A 22,329-nucleotide genomic window follows, 5' to 3' on the forward strand; every position below is an offset into this window, starting at 1 on the left:
TGAGTTTCGTGGTGGATGACCAAGATGAGGGCGGATTTCGTGGTGGGAGAGCTGCCGGAGGTGGTAAAGGGGGCTGCCGAAGGTGGTGGGTAGGTGGTGGAAGGGTTTAACTAATTAATTAAGTTTTAAAAGCTATTAATTATAATTTAGACGAATAATGATGTCATTAAGAAATTAAGTAGGTTGATTAGGGGAAAAGGTAGTAATTGCTAGAATTAATCAGTTTTAGGGGTAGTAATTAACAACTTTTTTTTTTTAGGGGTAGTAATTCACAAAGACCCCCTTTTTGAGGTGGTAATTAACAAATTTTCCTAATTTTCTTCCACCTTTTCTATACTTCAAATAGTTTAAACATTTTTTATTTTTTAAAAGAATTGCAACACCACAAAAGTTTTTCACCATTATTGTTAGAAATTGATCAATGTTTAGATACATTAGAAAAAGAAGAACCAATTGACAAAATAGTCAAATAGTGGACATGCAATCAAAGTTCTTTTAAAAAGATTAGGAGAAATATAGTGTCGTACTTAGCACTAAAACTACAGTAATAACCAGCATTAGCAATTTTTTTTTAACATAATTTAAATTTCATCATAATGCTCTTTAAAAAGTAAAAGAAAGTTTTACAAAAAAGGCATCGTAGTGAAGCTAGATACACATCTCCTTTTAAGAAGGGTTTGGGAAAATCCACATTATTATCAAGCCTTGATCAAATTATCGACTTCTTTTTTATATATGAGGAAATATAGTGTTCATTTGTTAAAACAATTTAGTAATATTCAAATTGCTTATATATGGAGTCCAATACTTTGACATGTAATTCATAAAACAATTATTATCGGTGAAAGTGTGAAACTATTATGATCGATTAGTAAAAGTTTTCTATTGTGCAATTAAGCGAATAAATTGATATCAAATAGTTTATCCCAAATGATTCATACTCAGTAGAGTATCTATAAACGTAATTAGTGATACTCGACATAATTATTGATTTTCTTACTTAAGTCCAAAGTATGATGATCTAAATAATTGTAGTTACACTTAATCTAGTCCCAACATAAGGGTATAAGGAGATGCACAAGAAAATAGTAATTTCATTCTTTGTAAAAAAAATTTGTTTAAAATTGTGGAAAAAGTCTACTAGTAGACTAATCCCTCAATTAGGAGACAGTAGACTAATCCCTCAATTTAAAGACATACATAGTCGGTAAGAATAAATCATAGGGGTTGAAAATATTAGTACTAGTAAAGTAGTAAATAGTAATAAATCATAATCATAAAAAGTGAAAAAAATAACTAAAAGAGACCATTACCTAATTAAAGTTAAATTGCTATGTAAAATGCAAACAAAGACAGCAATTACCCTTTGTAATTGCTATGATATTGTTGGGTTCTATTGGAGACATAAGCTTTTAGATCTGTTGACCTTGTTACAATTACATTAATTTCATTGAATTATTTTCCATCAATTACTATATACTTAATTATGGTATAAATTCACTAGAAAAAGGCACAGTACCGTATAATATAATATAAAAATGAATTTTCCAATCAAATTGTCATAAAATGCTGGGTACTTTGTCCAAAAAAACCAATGGAATCCTTGAATATATCAACTGGAAAAATGTACGAGGAAATGATTTAAAATTTAATATGGAAATGATGAACATGCTAATTTCTTCAGAACAACTAACGAATTCATAATGAGCACATGAAAACAACTGAAAACCAATAATTTAGAAGATGGTGAACATTATTTGTTGTATGGCCCATATTATGCGTAAATGTTTCTTTTTAATTAAGGGACATACATCAATTTATGCTCTATTTCTCCCCCTCCACTACAATTATGCGATTTAATATGGTTGTGCTTAGCATGTTCAATTCTTTCGGTATTTTACATAAGGAGATGTACAAAATAATTTTTAGGTTATAGCTAAAGAGTGTTGATTTACCCGACTAGTGAAATGATCATTGAGGTATAACGTACGATTAACTTTTAACGCATGATCGACAACTTGATAGTTTTGAAAAACATTTTGAGAATTTGCTAATTCTAATACTAGACGCTCTAACGATCATAATATTGAGTTTTAGTTATTATAAATAAAATTATAATTAAGAAAAATACGAAAAGAGCTAACACCATTTTTCATTTGTAGCTTTTGTATACAAAGTAAATAAATAAATTGAATAAAAACTTTATTTGGTTGGTGAAAGTGAACATTGAAAAGCAAAAGAAAATTTCAGACTATAATTTGTGAGAAAATTAGGTCCCCGCAAGAAGTGTTATATGTTGACCAATTAAGTAAGGCATCCAAACTTAGAAATTCAAAGTCAAATTTGTTTACCAAAGACTTCACAAAAGGAAACTAGAGCAACCAACTCTTCATTTGGAATTGCTCTCAATTTTCAGAAAGAAATTAAAGAACCTTTGATTTATCTCTCCAATTTCATTGCTGATTCAATTTTGATGTGTGCAACGTCAAATTTAATTTCTCAATCATGATAAGTATTTTGTAAACCATTTCATACCATGCCTTAAATAGTTAAAGTGTTAAATATAGTACAGTACACTAGTAACACTACTATAAAAAATTTAACCCTTGATAGTTCATATCAATAAATTACAAAATAAAATATGCTGTGATTTTATACATCGATAAGATCGTAAATGTTATAAAATATTAGTACCACAATAATATAATCTTATGTACGGAGTAATATTTATAAGCCTCGTTCTCTTCAATTTATATAATCTAGACTTATTCTAAACAAATTAAGTTATTAGGTATAATAAAATAAGTTTAGATAAACTCACTATGGTTAAAATTAGTTCAACATACAAATAAATAGATAAATGCAATAAAAAATTAAAACTAATGCTATAAGTTTTTAATGCTACTTGTATAAGTTAAGACAATTAAACTCAGATACAACAAAATAAAAACATTTACACAATGTTAAAAAAATAGAAAAATATTGATTACCTAAAAATAATAAGTATATATTTATTTTGGTGAAATAGAGGGGCAAAGCCCAAGTACACAATAAGCTAACTACCCAACAAAAGCACAAATAAATGTAACGCGAAGTCACAAAGTGTCAAACTAGGCATACTTTATATTGATGTCAATTATCACTCTATGTCAATAATGTAATTGTATACGCAAAATCTGTCATAATTCTATATCCCATAAGATCGGGATATTAATGTTTACAACTTTTAAAATTAACATGATGTACCTAAATACCACAAATAAAAAAAGATATCATAACAAGATATACAAGTATGTATCTCAAAGAGTATAATTTTATTTGTAAAATTTTTAGTTTTTTACAAAATTTTACTAGAGGTTAGAATAATATTGCCTTTCCAAATTGAATAGTTGTGTAATAAAAGTGGAAAATTACTTGCGAGTAATTTATAAAACCCACACCTTCCTCTTTTTCTATCGTTTCTTGGACCCTCCATTTTCTCTCACTAAAAAAATTACGGTAAGAAAAAGCTTCCTCAAATAAAACCAAAATAATTAAGTAAATTAAAAATCCCTTTCTCCAAATAGTACTGATTTTCTAGCTTTTTTTTTTTTTTAAACAATTATTTATTTTCCTTTTTATTTTTCCCATGTACTATAATTTTCTATTTCCTGGTAGTTCCTCTGTATCATGCTTTGCTTTGGTTTGCTCTTTCTTCTTCTTTCCTGGAGTCATCAAGTTTCTAGATAGCTCCAAATTTCATTTTCTTAATGTTGGATCAACCTACTTCCTACTCTGATTTCTCGGCATATTCTTAATCTTTTTGTAAGATTTCTTCTTTTCCCCCTTTTAATTTCTGGCTCATATGTAATTAATTTTGATTTCTGGGTTGTTTTCGAGTGGAATTCAATTGAATTATTGGATTTTTGAAGTGGGTATTACTTTGATTTGAATTTCTGATGATGGGTGTTTTTCAAGGGTTTTTAGTTGATGGATTTTTTTGATTTTTTTTAAGGGGTTAATTTACTGGAAAATGCAAGTAGGGTTTATACGATTTCAATTTTAATTTTAAAAATTAAAACTTTTGAAAGCTTAATTATTGTGAAATTTGACCATTTCCAAATGTTGAGTGTTGCGGTGTAAAAAGACCAGGTTCAGTTAGTTTATTGGATCGGGATCCTTTGTTAATATTGATTGTGTTTTTGTGCTTATTTCTAGAATTGTTTTATTTGGTGTAAATATAATAATATTGGTGCAAAAATACTGGTCTTGGAATTTGTGTGTCTATATGTTGTTTATGAGAAAATCAATTAGTTTTACTTTATTATCTGAATTTTATATAGTATAAAATTTTTGCTCATTTGGGAATTTCTTGTTTGGAGGAAATTCAGGAGTTTGCACATTGCCGAGGTTATATAATAAAGTTGGTTACTTGAGGAGGGGTTTGATGGGTTGAGGCTTATGCTCAAGCAAACAATGGATACTTGCAGTGATCCTGGTGAAAACCAGTTTTTTGATGCTCTTGAGGAGCTTATTGATTCGGGTTCCGATTGCGATTTCCGTTTGAGTTCTTCCCGTGAAGCGTGTTGTTCTGTGTCTAGTAGTGCACAATTTGATGTGTGGATACAAAATCCAGAAAGTGTTGAATCTCGTCGTAGTAAATTCTTTAATTGGTTGGGCTTTGATGTAAATAATAAGTTTTCTGGTGATTGTTCTGAAGAAAGTTGTGATTCTGAAATTGAGGTGGATAGGATTACAAATGTTAATGGTGATGAGCTGAGAAACAGAAGATTTGAGTGTCAGCTTTCGTCGAGCAGGCGTCCTGTATCATTCTGTTCTTTTGATGATACAGAGTTGTCTGGAAATCTGACTCATAAGGAAAATGTAGGTGAGGGATTGAAGGGCAATGTGGTTGATGAAAACCACGAATCGCGTTCAGATGATACTGTCAGAGCACAGCAGTCTGAGGGCAGTTTGAGTTCTTCTTCGTCGAGTGAAGGATTTTCACCTGTTGAAAATACAGAAATGAGCAGTTCAGTGGGGCCTACCAAGAAGGTGAAGAAATGGTGGTTGAACAGATTACGCAGCTTTAATTGTGTTATGGAGGGAGAACCTGAATCATGTAACTGTGATTCATCTGCTAGGGGAGGAATTCAGAGAGTGAAGGTTCATCAAACAAAGAAACAGTCAAAGGAACTGTCAGCCCTTTACTATGGCCAGAACATCCAAGCTCATAAAGGCGCGATTTTGACAATGAAATTTAGTCCTGATGGGCAATTCTTGGCTAGTGCCGGGGAGGACAGAATTGTACGAGTGTGGCAAGTGGTGGAGGATGATAGATCGAATGAGATCGACATTCCAGAAATGGATCCATCATGTGTGTACTTCACAATGAACCATCATTCTGAATTGAAACCCCTCAGCCATGATAAAGAGAAAAATGGCAAATTGAAGAAAACTTCTGACTCAGCCTGTGTGGTTCTTCCTCCAAAGGTGTTTCGGATATCGGAAAAGCCATTACATGCGTTTCAAGGCCATAGGAGTGAAGTATTGGATCTATCATGGTCCAAAAATGATGTAAGTGATTGCATATAAGGTATTGTATACTTTTTTTTTTTAATTGCTGTGACACTCGTCTAATTACATCTCTTGCTTGAAATGCAGTGTCTCTTATCAGCATCAGTGGATAAAACTGTTCGTTTGTGGCGAGTGGGAACCGACCATTGTCTTCGAGTCTTTCCACATAATAACTATGGTAATTTTTCGAGAATCTTGTTATATAATTGTATAATGCCACTCTTGATTCTTATCATCTGCTTATTGAGTTATTTTGGTCTTGATGCAGTAACTTGCGTTCAATTTAACCCTGTTGATGACAATTGCTTCATTAGCGGGTCAATAGATGGGAAGGTTCGAGTTTGGGAAATATCTGATTGTAAGGTTGTCAATTGGACTGAGACTAAAGACATAGTAACTGCCGTGTGTTATCGCCCTGATGGCCAGGTACATTGTCTGTTTGCTGTCTGAAATATTTTCAAACTTATTGTTTAGTCTCAAAATGCCACTGATCTTCTATGTAGTAAACTTATAAATTGTGCTCCTTTATCAGGGAGGAATCATTGGGTCGATTGCAGGGAGTTGCCGTTTTTACAGCATATCAGGTACTAAATGTTGCTAGATACCTGTCCCAGCTGTTTTAAATGCAACTCTAATCATTATGTATTCCATTGGGTATGATGTAAACTTGTAAATATCTGCTTTCACAGAGTGTGATCAGTGCAATTATAAACATATACTTTTGAAATAGAAACTGATCTGGCTTTGGTATATAGGATGTCTAAGAAGGTTAGTTAAGCAAAGTATTAAGTATGTCATATCGCTCCTAATAATCATGTAGTGGTGAAACCTAATTCATTTACCTCCGAGCTTAAGTAACTGTTTAGTCTTTTTGTTAGGTGGTTAAAGTATTGTCTGGAGGATTTAGTGTTTGAAAGAGATTTGTTGAAGTGTGCTCCCTTCTGTGTTTCAGATAATCAATTGGAGTTAGATGCTCAGATCTTTTTGCACAATAAGAAGAAGTCATCTGGGAAACGGATAACGGGTTTTCAGGTATTCATCCTTTCTAGGTCATTACCAAATTCCCCTTCTATTTTATAGAGTATATTCTATTTGTTTGGAATAATCTGCCATGGTTTTCATTAAAAGTTTCTTCTATGCAGTTCTTTCCTCAAGACCCAAACAAAGTCATGATCTCATGTGCCGACTCACAAGTTAGGATTCTTCAAGGGGTGAATGTGATTGGAAAATATAAGGGTGAGTTCTTCATTAGAATTCCAGTATTTATGCAAGACTTATCAGTGTTTTAAAACAGTTCATAAGTTCCTTAATTGATTTGTATCCTTTCCCCTTCTATTCTCCAGGCCTTCGAAAAACTGGTGCTCACTGCACAGCTTTTTTTACTGCTGATGGCAAGCATATAGTCGCTGCATCTGAAGACTCCAATGTCTATATTTGGAAGTGTAATGATCAGGACTATGCTGACTCGTCACAGACAAAGAAGATTAAGTCTTCTGAGCGGTTTCTTTCCAATGCGTCTGTTGCACTGCCTTGGCCAGGGCTACAAAACGATGTCAACAGAACTCAGTGGCGCGATGGTGCTTTTAATGGTTTGCCTCATGGTTCATGCCCTTACTTTTCTCCACCCCATTTTTCCTGTAGGCAGGATTTCTTCTTAGAGCTGTATCATCCTAAAGGTTCCGCATTATGGCCCGAGGAAAAGCTTGTCTCCCCAAGCCGTTCTCCCAGTTTAACATCTTCAATGCACAAATCTGAGTACAGATTTCTGAAAACTTGTCAGAGCAGATCTGATTCCAATGCCTGGGGAATGGTTATTGTAACTGCTGGATGGGATGGCAGGATCAGATCATTCCATAATTATGGATTACCAGTACCCCATTGAAATTCCTGGTTTTAACAATATTTCAGGAAAAGCTTGGAAAAATACAGCGGGGTGCATCTCGCTTTCTGGTGGGTCCATGCCAGATATCTCCGCTTAGCCTCTTGCTATAATGCGATGCTGAGGTTAGCCTATTACAGATGCTAATTACGGGCAAATCCCAACATAATCATATGATTCTTCCATTCATTTACCATGAGAATTTAGCGCGAGGTGGCCCAGAAAGGAGCAATTTATGTGCTTAATTTTGGCTATTTGGGATTGCATATCCATGTGATAGGAGCATATAAATAAGCTTTGTGGGGTCTTGAGTGGAACCTCTTCTGATATCTTCCTCTTAAAATTGTGTGGAAGGTGATTGCAAAGCTGGTGGATTTTATCCCCGGGAGGAGGAAATTTTTGGAGTGGGGAAGCCTCAGCCTTTATGCTATATTGGCTGTTATAGAATGATTTAAATTCGTCTGTCCGCCATTTGAATGTTGTCCCCATGGTTAGGCCCAGGCACATTTGGGTTTAAGTAAAAATTCAAAAGAGCTGGTGGGGTTCAATGGGATCGGCTCATCGGTCCGTTGCTAAAAAGTGGAGATCAACCCATGTTCCTGTTTGGTTGCAAGTCCACATCCAACATTAGTAATACGAGTATTCAAGACGAGAGAGCAAGAGCGACATTTTTCAAGTTGTAGGTAGGAGGAATGCAGCATATATTGACTGCTATGTGCTGGTAAATATACCCCTTTTTGGGTTAAATAGAGAGTCAAATATGTGTGTTTAGGACAATTACTGACATTTTATGTACTAACACCATAGTTTAGGATTTACTAGATCTATCAGGTTAGATCTTCGGTCTATGCAAATTGTAAGTTGTGTAAATGAATTCTTTTTTTTTTTTTGGGTCACCCTCCTACCCTTTCTGGTCATGTAAAGGCACAATGGCCAATACAACGATCAAAATGGGGGAGGAGGGATTCGAATACTGGATCTAATGTATCCAATATCCCGGTCTATATATGGAGATGAGAGTGTACTTGGTCTATTTGTATCGCCTTACTTCTCAAAGAAAATAGATATGATGTTTTTTTTTGACATTCTCTCGCTCTTGCATTGGTGAATGATCAATATTCAGTATCAATCTTCTATTCGAGTATTTGATTTAGCTATATCGGCCTCATTCATTTCCTATTACAATTTCGAAGGCACATTAGCGAGATCCTCATTAACACGTTGTGCTGCCCTCAAGAACTCGGCCACAAGTATGTCTGTTTCGCTCGAAAAAGAACATGTCGCAGGACATTCTTCTGCATGGGGTGTTAGCCTTACAGGCTAGTGTTAAAAAAAAGTTGCAAAATTTTTATCATCTTTTTAGAGCCGACTTATTCAAAGATCTTTCACAAGGTTGAAAACAACTTAGCAATTTTCTGACAAAAAGTGCAGCAATTTTCTGACAAAAAGTGCAGCAATTGTCGTTAAATCTATAACAATCCTCTGATTTTATGTGTTATTTTAAACTGTCCTGTTTATATAAATGAGATACTCATATTTAACTGGAGGTAGATGAGGTGATAGTTTTAGGCTTGTCAAAATCTAGTTGCCTAAGTTTGTTTAAGTCTGTTGCCTACTTGCAATGAAATGTCAGACTTTTCTAAACGCTCTTTTTAGACACTTTATGGGCAAAGAAGCATGGAGCAGCAAGCACCAAGTTGTTTTGTTCACTGGCTCTCTGGCTAGTACATCTCCGACAGTGTAGTATAGGAGTAGCCGTGTTGGGCTGTGTAGGCATCTTACCTTGAGTAGTTGATTCGCACTCCAAGAAACGAGGTGTAGCAACTAATCCGGAACATAAATGTGTACTCGAATTTACGTCTAATCGTAAACTCGTACTAGTAATATGAGAATGTGCATTTAAAATGTTACCGTGGTTACGTTACTTACATATGTCAGCCAATACTTGCATCAATGTTACTGTAGCAATAAAAAGGAACATTTTTGGACACAACATTATACTACATGTCTACTTCAAATTCTATTTCAATAGCATTATTGTGTAAAACAGCATCCACTTGTCGTCCTAAATAATACAAGTAGAACAGTTATTATTGCCGTGGTCGTTACTATCTTAAAATTAATTGATTATCAATTTATCATTAACAATCTGTAAGAACCAAAAAAATTAGTTACCCTAAGTAAATTTAAGAAGACAAAACTACAAACAGTCATTAGGATTGATAATGACTAGTGAACAATCAAAACACTAACAACATTGTACGGAATATATAATTAGGCCAACTGTGAATATTTCAACGCGTATGAGTGTATGACATAGCATAAATTAATTGAGTATTATGTTCATAGGATGGGAAACTTTGTAAAACCTACTCTCAACCTATCCGCCAAACAGGGATTATCAATGGTTATGGTAAAGATTCGTACAAAATTCATAAGACGATCTCGATAAAGTATGTTTATAACTTTTTTTTTTCTTATCCGATCTAATCTAAACTTTTATTTTTGTCCGATCTAATTTGAAATAATAAAAATAAAATAAAAAAATAAAATAAAATCCTGAAATAAGGTGAACTGAATAAAAAGTTAATAAAGTTTAGTTACATATACCCCTGAACTTTTTTAAATTCATCATATACCACCGAGTTTTCACAAAATACACCATATACCCTTTGATGACTAATTATTATTCACTTTGTTAGTCATTAGGGTTAATTATGACCCAAAACCACCCTAAATACATTCCCCTACTCCCGAAACCACCCACATTTTTTTTCCACCCACAAAATCACCCCAAATGGTTTCGGAGGTTAAAGAAAAGAGAAGAGTGGTTTCGGGGATGGTGGGAGAGATCTAAGGTGATTTCGATGCATAATTAACCAAATTCCACTCATGTTATTGTCATTAGGAGTATATGATGAATTCTTATAACAATTCAGGGGGAAATATTGAAAAAAATCTGCTTAATTTTTTTTTTTTGGGGTACAAGTCATATAGTTGGGCTAACGTATGAGTGTATGACCTTGAATTGACACAAAAAGTCTAGGAAGCCATTTATGATTAAGCCAGTTGGACGAGGATCCATGTATAAATGGGATGCAAAAAGACGAAGTATGGGTTATTTAGTACAACTTCCCTCACCCACTGTAAGAGCTAGAGCCATCATTTGTTGTCTTGTTCCATAACCATTGAAACCCGAAACGTCAAGTCGAAAAACTGTCTTTATGTACACCCGTAACATGTCCATGCTAAGGTGAGACAGCTTAAAAATTAAAAACCATAAAAGAGCTTTGCCAGATGCCTCTATTTGCAAATGATAGGTCCATTCTCATTTTAATTTTGGAGTATAAAGAACGTGTGCCAAATGCTAATTCTAGAACGTTGGATACAAATGTGCATTTTTCCTTGAATAGCTTATGCTAAAGAGCCTGATCCTGATAACCCTGCAAGGGACCATCTGAGAACTAGTACCTCACCACTTGTAGTGTAAGACGCTAAGATCATAGTTATTATGAGGATCGATCTTACAAGATACGTAGTAAAAATGGAACACAGACGCATACCTAATGTTTTAATCTGGTTAAATAGCTATCTACCCGGCATAAGTTCTAAATGACTAATGGCTATCTACCAAGAGACTCTTAAGAGCTCATGTCTTAACTTGGAGAAACTGAATCCTATTTAAGCTGAAACAGTTGCCATCTACAAGAGTATCCGTAGGACTATTATTATGGCCATAGGCCCCAATAGCTATGGAAGTGAACCTTCATATTGAAGGAAATATAGTAGCTATCAATGATATGCAGAAAATTAAAAATATCAGTAGTAGGAATATGGAAATTAGTCTCAGCCACTAAGTACAACAATTGATCATCGTTCTTGGCTATACTAGTATTTATGACTGTCGTGAGAGAGCGCAAACATAAATTCAATTTATAGTATCTTTACCAGCTAATTTCACCCCTGTTCTGTGAGTTAACAACTAACTAGCTAAGCAACACAAGGAAAAATGCACATTGAGTAGTACAACCTTTCCAACTCATTTCTGATAAATTGACCCAACAACCTGGGATTTCAATTTTTCAATCTACCAACATTTTGGAGTGATAAAAAATTATAAAAGACACTGCACTGGGACAAAAATCGTACTGTGAAATGATGCATCTGATTGTGATGCAGTTCGGCCTTCTCAATCACTCATCAAACAGTTTATGAAGCCCAACCACAGGGTGGTGTCTGAGTTTTACACAACACAGGACAAATCTATTTGTTCGTTAACAAATAGATTCCGTTTAACTAAGGCCAAAGCCCCCCACGGTCCCCCCCCCCCAAAAAAAAAAAAAAAAAAAAAAGTCACATATTGAGCCATCTAAAATCATAAGAACAAACTACTGTATCATTTATTGAGAAGATATCGTACGCAATTCAGCACTAAGTAATGCCTGCAATGCTGCGAAAAACAGTGCTGAAGCATAAATTAGAACAAAATGTAGGTGTGTTATTAATTTTCTATGAGAGGTGATTGATAATTCTTGGCAAACAGTCCCAAAATCCCAAGAGTTGCACCAAATCTACCAGTCTTGCCCAAGCTACTAGCTGATAACTAAAATTTTGAATTTAATCAGGGGAGTACTCCTACATATTAATGTAATAGCTCTCCAATGCCTGAGCATATCAAAAAACCTAAAGTGAAGAGCGAGTGTAACTCTATTCCAAATTCCTTGAGCTCAGGCTTGATTATCACAACAACCAGAACATTCCTAACAGCTGAATTTTCCATCCTAAGATCACCTTTTAATTACCTCTAATCTTGTAGACCACAGTTTCAGGCTATCTTAGCTCCAAAATACAACCAAGATCCCATATTTTCTTATCTTAAGACTAGATTCACCCATGATTATATTATCATCAATGCTAATGTCACCAGTCCACAAGAATAAAATTAAGTTCCCTTAGGGCCTTAGGTACTCTGTATTATAGCAGCTTCAATTACCATATGCATATTCCCACACTAATCACCTACCATTCATAGTATAATACTACTCTTTGATTAGAAAACACTTCAATATCCAAATAAACACAAAACTGTTGTTATGAAGCAAGACTGATGACAAAATTTGGGCAAGCTAAATTTTTTTATCTCCAACCACAATGGACCCAAAAATATGGATATAAGATTATAAGGCATAGAAACTTTGCTAAATACAAGCCAAAATAGATAAATAATCAATCTTTAACAAGTACCTCTTTAATCATAATCTTCAAGATAATTCACACAATTCATTCCACCAAACTCATCAGCCAAACAACTTAATAAGAGGTGTATGCACAATGCACTCTCTCTGTCACACTTAATAGGCGTATAGGCCACATTTTTATTTTGAATAGCCCAAAATATTGGGCCACTCAATATTTCTAGTAAGTACAAACTTAAGGACATACAAAAGTAGGTCTTTATCAATGTTCACATTTTAAGTTCAATTGTATAAATGTAAAAGCAAGAAAATAAAATATAGTACAAAGAATGAAGAAATAAATCATCCAAAAGATAATTGAAGAGTTAAGGCGTAGATCGTAAGAAAATGGGTACAGGGACAAATTTCCAAGGTTTGGTGTGTAATTCCACTATCTTTCTCATTCTCAAATATTCTAGCAGAGATCATATTGTTGCATTTTAGAAAGTAATGGCATTTGAAGTCATCGGGAAGAGTTTGCAGCAACATCAGTAAATAATCGTGATTCAAAATGAACATAACACATCACAAAAATCCTGAAAAATTCAAAAGGATGATAAGATTACCAAAACCGAAAACAATACCCAAACCAGGAGAAGAAAAATGGTCTAGAACCACTAACAAACTTCATTGTCCTCCACTTCAAAGGCTTTCCTTGCTTCTTATTTTTCTCTTAGCTTCTAATCTAATTCTTATAAACATTTAAAATAACCAAAATATATACATCAATGATGTAAAGCAATTCTCATGTTATTTGTGATTTCATTAGCTAAATGGTTCAATTCATGGATGAGTAGAGTATAAATTAACGCAAATCTGGATAACAAATAAATTTCAAACATTATATTTGATTTAATCAAGGGGTGAAGTTTTGCCTAAACGACTCATTACTCTTAGTTTATCATCACCCTCACAAACAACTTCCCATCTATGAGGTCGGATTTCTTCATTCTTTCGTTATTGCATTTAATCTTCAGATGAAACTCAAACATAATTTCAACAAAACAAAAGACCTTGATTGAGAAAAGCCGAGAAGGGTCTACCTATGATTTAATTTAGGGAAAAAGAACTCCATCTGTAGTTTGTCCCATCAAGATTGCCCCAAGAGAGCTCTTTCACTTTGTTAAAAGTTAATGCAGGGGAAGGTAGTCAAGGTACATTGGGAAAACTCAATGGGACAACTAGAAAATAGAAATGGGGAAAACCTAGTGGATCAGATACAATCAAGTTTAAAAATAAAATAAAACATGATCGAATTCTTTCTTGAACATCACACCTCAACATTGGAGAAAACAGAACTACATACAAATACAAAGATCACAAACTTCACCTCACTTAAACCTCAATGAGATATATCAATTAACCAGCTTAGATCAAATGGCTAGGAGAGAAGCAATGGAGGGAGAGGGTTAAATGAAGCAAAGAGCAAAGTAAAGATCACCATATGATGTAGATCATAGGGTACTTCAGCTCCAAAACTATCAATAAATCATGATCCCAGAATTTTTATCCTAGAATCCTAAATTTACCCTAAGATTAATTTTACATCATCATACGCAATGCAAGAGCAGATAAAAGTTCCCTTTTGTTGTGATAATGGCTTCAACCACCATATGCCTATTTACACGAACTATTTGATGATCAAAGGATAAGTTGTTGAAATAAATAATCAAAATCCAATCTAAAGAAAACTAGCAGAAGATAGACAAAATATTTTAGCTTCAACAACAATAACTATGTTGGTCCGCAATCTACAACAAAATAACATAACCAATAACTAACACAGCTAATTCCCCCCAATCATCTCACCAACACCAACCAATCAATCAAATAACTAAGTATACACTATATACAATAGAATACCGTTCATATAAATCTCACTCGATTTCTAAGCGATATGTCAGATTTAATCAGGCGGTTTATCTTCAAGGAGTTGAGTTATAAATTCTCAGAGATATCATATCATTCACTAATTAGAACTTAAAACTCTCTTGTAAGTTAGAATCTAGAAAGCGGCAAATTATCTTGGGACTATTTCAAAATAGCAATGTAGAACATAATTCAGGAACCAATGGAGTAACAAGAAGATTCAACACTAATAAAGCAGCATCAAACCTCGTCTATAGGCGAAAAATCGAACAAGATACAGCGAAATCAGAAACCTTGATCGAGGAAATACATATGATTTCATTTAATAAAGCATACTTGTATATAGCAGTAACATACAATTGATCAAGTTTCAGATCAACATATTCTTAATTCACAAGGCATAACTCTTAAAAAAAAGAAAATTAATCGAATTCTTTCTTCAACATCACACCTTCAACATTGTAAAACAAAAGGGGAAAGAAAGAACTACATACAAACATGACGAACACGACCTTCACCTCACCTCACCAGACCCGACCTCACCTCATCTCATCTCCCCTAACCGCCATGTAAGATCTCAAATCAACGGCGGAGATCAAACGGGAAGCGAATCAACGGAGGGAGAAGGGTTAGATGAAGCATTAATGGCGGAACGAGGAGCAGGAAGAGCGAAGCGAGGATCATCATGGCGAGTAGAATGGTTGAAGATTAAGCCGCGATCCATGGCATCTTCTTCATCGTCGTTGTCGGAGGTGCTGAGATTGATGCAGGAGCATCGTTCGAGGGAGGTGAAGAAGGCGGAGACGACGCTAGCGCCGACGTAGTTGGCCACCATGAAGAGCTTTCCGGTGGGAGTGGTGGTGGTGGTTATGGCGGTGTTTTCCTCCATTGATGAATGTTGAAGAAATTCGAAGGTCAAAGGATTTAGGGTTAGGGGGAAATTTGGGAATTGGGGAAATTAGGGATTTGAAGAAGAGATAGAGTGGAAATCGGAGAAATTGAAGGGGAAAAGGTCAGAGAGAGGAAATTTGGAATTGTTATTGAGAATTAAGGAAGGTTTGATTAGTTTTTAAGTGAGATTTTTTAAGGGATAAGGACAATTTCAACATTATTACTACTAGTGAGTCGGCTAATTGGTTTTGATTTTGGGCTCTTTGTTTTATAGAATTGTTATTATTGAGTTTGGGGTTTGGGCTCTTCTTCGATTGATACTGTTAGAAATCTCGGAAAAGGTATTTGGAGGGTACAAGATATTTTCGTATTTAATAATCGATGGACGTGAATGACTCAATCCAAATGTAAAACGTTTTTTTAAGACTAAACCTTGAACTGATACTAAGGCCCTATTTAGTTCACCTTGTTTTTGTTTATCTGAACTTATCTGATCTGGTCTGGTTTGGTGTGGTCTGATTTGACCAAACTTTAACCTTAAGTGAACGATAATTTATAAGGAAAAAATATATCAAGTGAGATCTTGTTAGATTCGTAATAATGTGTATTTGATTAATATGTAATTTTCATAATTTTTTTCATAACGAAATTAAAGATATTTAGCGATAAAAAATTGCGCATAAAACGATAATCTGATCTGAACTTATTTTTTCTGATCTGATCTAATCTAAACTTATATTTTCTGAAATAAGTAAAAATAAGTTGAACTAAACAAGGCCTAAGTAATATTGAACATATATATATATATATACACACACACACACTCGAGTGCATATTTTTCTTTTTTTGATAACTCGTTAGTTGCGAAAGGAGAAGATAATTCATTGGCAATTTGGCATGAATGACTCAATCCAAATGTAAATCGTTTATCTATGACTAAAACTTCAATTTGACACTAATTTAGATTGAATTGGTAGATTTCTATATACACCGGGTGCATGGAGCACCCAAGGGGTGTTTTTTTTCCCTTATTTTGATGATTAATGCTCATTACTCCGTATATTACTAACTACATAAATGAAATACGAAAAACAAGCACATACATTGATCTAAATTTGGGTACTTAGAATTTGATTTTGTTGTATCGTACTAACTGCCTTACTTTAAAAAAAGTAATTTGACTTTCGTCTTCATACTTGTTTCAACTTCCAAGTAAGTGAATTACCTTACTCTAAAGAGTAAGTCAATTTCATTGCTTTTGCCTCTGATTCCTCTTACTCGTAAAGGGTCTTTTTGTGGATCGAATAAAAGATTTTGTATGAGTTAATTTACATTTGATCTTGTCTCCTCTCTCTTTATGTATATATTGAGAGAAAAAGCTGGAATTTTATCAAACAAAATCAAGACCCGCCAAAGTTTGTAGGCTTTGGGGGAAAGAAATCATACAAATACGCTCCATATTATCATCGATTTCCCACCTAGCAACCGTGTTTCCTGCTCTTTTCACATGATTACATTTAAAAGACGAAAAAGAATTGCAAACACTCCAAATGTCATTGTAAAGAAGGAAGATCGGTGCAACTCCATCAGGTTTTGTTTCGATAGTGAGAATCACATTCAAAGCGTCGCCTTCCAGCACCACCTTATCATATCCCAATTTTCTCGCCAATTCCACTCCATATCTTGCAGCCCCAGCTTCCGCCATCTCAGCTGTCCAATCCACCTTCAGCCTCTAAGCCGCAGCAACGAAGAGGGCACCCTGATCATCCCTAATAACCACTCCCAAGCCCACTCCAATCCCTTGCATAGTATGAGCAGCAAAATTTACCTTAACAAAAGATGAGGGCAGAGCTTTCCAATTTTCTCATCGTTTAAATAAATCAAAAGTCAAAATCAAAATTGATTGTCTTCTTAAGGGTGAATGTTCCTAAGCCAATTCCAATTATCTTCCCGTGTTCCATCATGTCAGTGTTTGAGAGTAAAATTAATCAAATAATTTAAAATCTTGAGGGGGGAAAAAAAATTACCTTAAATTTATGGAAGAAAATTAGTATAGCAAAAAAAAATTAGATATTAAGATATTACAAAATGAAATATAAAAATAACCGTACAATTGATATTTTATAGTGAGATTTATTTATTCCAAATCGAATTTATAATTTCCTCAAAAAAAAAAAAATCGAATTTATAATTGGACTACTATATAAAGACCCGTCCTATTCATGAATTGAACGGATCTGAGTCATCTGACCCATTTATAAATGAGGGCGAATCAGGGCTTATAATGGGGCTCCAAGGCCTCCAACACATTGAATTGCTGTAATTGCTAATAACTCATTAAGAAAATTATCTCTCTGTTGTCGTTCTCCATTGAAGCGCAGTTGACGTTCTCCATTGAAGCATCTTCTGAGGTAAGTTCTTGTTTTTTTTCGTAATTATCATATCAATTTCACAATCTAGGGTTTACTTTAATCTAATTGTCAGTGTAGTAAGTTTAGGGTTAGAAAATCTGAACTATTGGTTCTAATTACTATGATTATGTAAGATCATAACCAGAGATTATGCTGTTAGAAAAGGAAATATGGCTCTAATTGATTATTGAATCAAGTATCCCTAATTATTTGATGATTGATTCAAAGTTGGTTCCTAATGATTGCAGAACCCTTTAATGTTAGGATTGAACTATGAAATTTGCTTGGACATGTTTCAAAATATGCTTAGATGATGATCAGGACTAAGTACTATAGCAGTGACCTCAAAGATGTCTCTATAATGGTGGAAAAAATCGAGTTTGTGTTGCAGTCTTGCTAGTTGTCTTTGGGATTTGGATAGGTGACCAAAGACTTAGTTCGAACATTCTTGAAAGTTTCTTTAAGGTGGCCTCGGAGACGTGTAGATTATGTAGTTTGTTAGGTTTTGATGTAATGAGGAAATTGTTTGGAAAAGTATACTTGGATAGATAGCTGGAAGCTCCTCTTTATCTATGGTCTTTTTCAGCTATCCATAGTTTCTCCTAAATGGATACAAACTAAGAATTATATATTCTAGTGTACGAGAAGTAAACAACCCGTGTCATATGATTTACTTTTCAACAATTATCTATGATTCTATGTGATGCTACTCGACAAGGGTATTTCTACCCTTTTTAAATTTGATCGATTTATACATTTATCTGTTATGGTCCATTACAAATAAGTCCCCTTTTATTTTTATTTATTTTTTTGACTAAATATACATCTATTTTAGTCATCACAGCTTCTTTAGGTCGTTTACTTGTCCTTAAGTTGATGCAAATAGTGACTAATTAACCTTAGATTGGCACGCTTAATTATAATTGATAGTTTATGTGATTATGAAATGAAAACCCTGAACTTCGTCATTTACCCTTTTTTACAGATCAATCATCATAGAAAACAACTATGGCAGGAGAAAGTGACACCCTAACCTGTAAAAACCTTCCAAACCTTTTCTCCTCCTTCGTTGACACCTTTGTCGATTTCTCTGTTAGTGGCCTCTTTCTTCCTCCCTCCCCTTCAAATTCTGACCCTAATACGCCATTACCCACCTTCAACCCTTCACCGGACCGCCTCATTGCCGTTGGTGATATCCATGGGGATTTCGAGAAATGCAAGGAATCTCTCCTTCTTTCCGGAATAATTGATGCTACAGGGAATTGGTCCGGGGGCTCCTCTACTGTTGTGCAAATTGGCGATGTCCTTGACCGTGGAAGTGATGAAATTAAGATCCTATACTTTCTTGAGAGATTAAAACGACAAGCAGATAAATCTGGTGGGAAGATTATTACGATGAATGGGAACCATGAAATTATGAACATTGATGGTGATTTTAGATTTATTACAGCTGATTCGTTGAAAGAATTTTCGAATTGGGCCTTTTGGTACAATGTTGGTAATTCAATGAAAGCACTATTTTCTGGAAATGTGGATCTGCCGAAAGATCCATTTCGTGGTGTCCCTGTTGAATTTAAGGGTATTAGGAAGGAGTTTCATGAGGGATTTAGGGCTAGAATTGCAGCATTGCAGCCAAATGGGCCATTGAGCACTCGATTTTTAGCGAATAATGTGACAGTTTTGGTGATGGGAGAGAGTGTGTTTGTTCATGGGGGTTTGTTGGCAAATCATGTGAATTATGGATTAGAGAGAATTAATAAGGAGGTTAGGGATTGGATTAATGGGGTCAGAGGAGACTTATGGAGAGATATTGGGAGGGGGAGGAACTCAGTCGTTTGGTTGAGGAGGTTTTCGCATGAATTAGCGGAGAGTTGCGATTGTGAAGCACTTGAGCATGTTCTTACTACAATCCCTGGAGCGAAGAGGATGATCATGGGGCATACCATTCAAGGGAAAGGGATCAATGGTGCTTGTGAGGGCAAGGCAATCAGGATTGACGTGGGTATGTCAAAGGGTTGTATTAATGGATTGCCCGAGGTTTTGGAGATTGCTAAGAATTCAGAGGCACGAGTTTTGACAGCTAATCCTGCTTATCAGGATAGTGATGGTGCTAGAGTTGTGAGAATTGGTGGGAGAGCAGGGCTTGGTGTGTTGCTTGAGGACGATAGACGCAAGCAATTTCAAGTTAAAGCTTGATTTTTATATGATCTCAAAGAGTTGCATATCATTTCTTGTGGATGATGATTGAAAGCAAATATAAGAGGATGGTTTTGATTATGATTTTGGAGAACTATTTTTGCTCTGTGGAAGTCTGTGTTGCTTGATAGGGCAGATTATTTGGATGCAATTATGCATATTGAAATACTGTTAGTGAACACTATTTTTTCTGTTCGAATAATATTTGGTGCTTAATACAAGCACAAAATGCTCAAAGTAAGGAGCAGTTGCTAACTCAGTGTCTCATTGACCTATTATTTTACTTTGCTGTATATATCTTCATACTTGGCAGGCTCAAGAATCCGTGTAAAATTGTTTCTTCCAGCAAATCACTTCATTCTCTTGAAAAAAATATTTGTGATTCATCTTATCTATTGTTGTGTGCAATGCTATGAATGAGGTTCTTTTGCTCTGGGTATGATGTAATCCTTAATTTGATTACACATGCTATGATCCAAGATTAGTGGTTTCAGCCATCCATGTCATTTAGGGGTCATGGTTTCGCTTATTGATCTTTTAAGATTGCCACAGATGTATTCTCCAGTACATCTTCATATGTTTAGGATTTAGCTAGTGCTATTAGTGGAGCATATGGGACTGATGAGTGTACATTTAAAATTTGATTTGAGTTGCGAATGTAGTCTCAAGCTTTTATGTTGAATACCAGATTATTATGGTATTGACATTATCTTATGTTTCCTTTTTATTTTGGTGTTTACAATTATAGGCGTTATTTTAGATCTTTGTTGTGTGTTTGATTTCATGGGAACTATTACCATAGAAGACGACAAATTATGTTATTTGGCTGTCTCACTTCAATGGATTTTTTAACTTCCTAAGTAATTCATTTTCTGTGGAACTTGTTGTTTGTCGGACAGGAGACAGAAGGCTAGGTGAGTCCAACTTATATAATTGGGCTTCTTTTTTTTATGTTAGCTACCCTGAACTTTAAACGTATAAATGTTGCATTTTGGGAGCAAACACTGGGACTTTTTTGTTGCATTTTTATATTGAATTTCTCAATACTCTTCTATAATACCTCTATAATCCCATCCTTCTTTGTTGAGTATCTTATTGGCTTATTTTTATTTCGTAGGGCGAGCCAAGTTTTCTCCATGTCTTATAGATTGCTGTGATCGCAGCCTTCTTTTCCCTTGTTTGGGCTAATAGAGTTCTGCAATGCCTTGTCATAGGGATTTGCCTCCGAGCATGACTCTTCATGTGCAGTCCACCTTGGAAACATACTATGATATCCTTCATGTAAGGGAGGACGCAAGCTTTGATGAGATCCGCCAAAGCTATAGGTTAGCCCTACTCCAGTCCCACCCTGATAAACTGTGTAAATCATCTGAAATGCCAAAATCAGTTGACGATGTAGATGATAAATTCATGAAAGTCCAAAAGGCTTGGGAAACCCTTGGGGATTTGCGATCACGTGCTCTCTATGATGACAAGCTAAGAAGTTTGAGATGTGATGAATTAGTTGCGGAAGATGTTGCTTTGGACGACATGATGGTTGAGGATAATGGGGAAGAATTGGATTTCTGTTATCAATGTCGATGTGGTGATTTTTTTATAATTAGTTGGCCTGAGTTGGAAGAAATGGGTTATATGCTGTGTAAGGATCCTGAGGATGAGGTTTCTGTTCGGACAGTTGAGGGTTTGCCAGGTTGTGTGATTCTTCCCTGCAGTTCATGTTCTCTGAAAATCCGCTTATTGATCAATACCAATAGTAAAGTAAAGCTATAGAAGCTGCATAACCCTTGTTGGTTGGCCCCAAGCTCTCCAAATTTTCTTTTGATGAATGTTTGTGTAAGTGCCCCAAATGTAATGAACTGATGTTTTCGTCCTTCAGCACAGCAAAAGGCTTGTGGTCAGCAATGTCTCATTCTTTACCAGAATTCTCTCATTTGTTAAATCAATCTCTTATGGGGTGGATGGTGCTAGAGGAACTTTCACTATGGGTATTGCAGTGGCCAGAAAAATCGATCAACTGTGTGATCTATGGTGAATTTGAAGTCTGAGCTACCATCTCTTAAGTTTGGGTCCTGTTTTCTTGGTTATATGAGTACTCCGTAATAACGTAAAATCCCCTGAAATATGGGCCTATATTCCCAGGTTAGGGAACTAGTTTGATTGTTTTATGGATGTTTTTAGCCTTCTAGGTTCTTTTCTTTTAAAAAAAATCGTGTTTATTATTACCAAAATTTCGTGTTTGATATTATAGCATTTTCGTATTTCGGATATCAACTTGCATTTTGTGCGGTCTTTT

At 34.9% G+C, this 22,329-nt stretch overlaps 3 protein-coding genes across 3 annotated transcripts; all 3 read left to right on the forward strand.

Annotated features, from left to right (window-relative positions):
- Window positions 1–3,516: 3,516 nt before the first annotated feature.
- LOC110728352 (lissencephaly-1 homolog) lies at window positions 3,517–8,520 on the forward strand. Its single transcript, XM_021908003.1, has 8 exons — window positions 3,517–3,804; window positions 4,371–5,556; window positions 5,644–5,734; window positions 5,825–5,982; window positions 6,089–6,140; window positions 6,509–6,588; window positions 6,699–6,792; window positions 6,900–8,520. The coding sequence occupies exons 2-8, from the start codon at window positions 4,441–4,443 to the stop codon at window positions 7,436–7,438; spliced, it is 2,130 nt and encodes a 709-aa protein (XP_021763695.1). The 5' UTR covers window positions 3,517–3,804; window positions 4,371–4,440; the 3' UTR covers window positions 7,439–8,520.
- A 9,163-nt stretch (window positions 8,521–17,683) lies between these two features.
- Window positions 17,684–20,291, forward strand: LOC110728360 (shewanella-like protein phosphatase 2). The gene is made up of 2 exons (XM_021908009.1): window positions 17,684–17,840; window positions 18,826–20,291. The coding sequence occupies exon 2, from the start codon at window positions 18,849–18,851 to the stop codon at window positions 20,034–20,036; it is 1,188 nt and encodes a 395-aa protein (XP_021763701.1). The 5' UTR covers window positions 17,684–17,840; window positions 18,826–18,848; the 3' UTR covers window positions 20,037–20,291.
- Window positions 20,292–21,236: 945 nt separating this feature from the next.
- On the forward strand, window positions 21,237–22,068 carry LOC110726279 (DPH4 homolog). The gene is made up of 2 exons (XM_021905734.1): window positions 21,237–21,794; window positions 21,913–22,068. Exons 1-2 carry the CDS (start codon window positions 21,237–21,239, stop codon window positions 22,066–22,068), a joined length of 714 nt encoding a protein of 237 aa, XP_021761426.1.
- Window positions 22,069–22,329: the final 261 nt, after the last annotated feature.

The sequence above is a fragment of the Chenopodium quinoa genome, unplaced genomic scaffold (genome assembly GCF_001683475.1).
Source record: "Chenopodium quinoa cultivar QQ74 unplaced genomic scaffold, ASM168347v1, whole genome shotgun sequence".
NCBI lineage: Eukaryota > Viridiplantae > Streptophyta > Magnoliopsida > Caryophyllales > Amaranthaceae > Chenopodium > Chenopodium quinoa.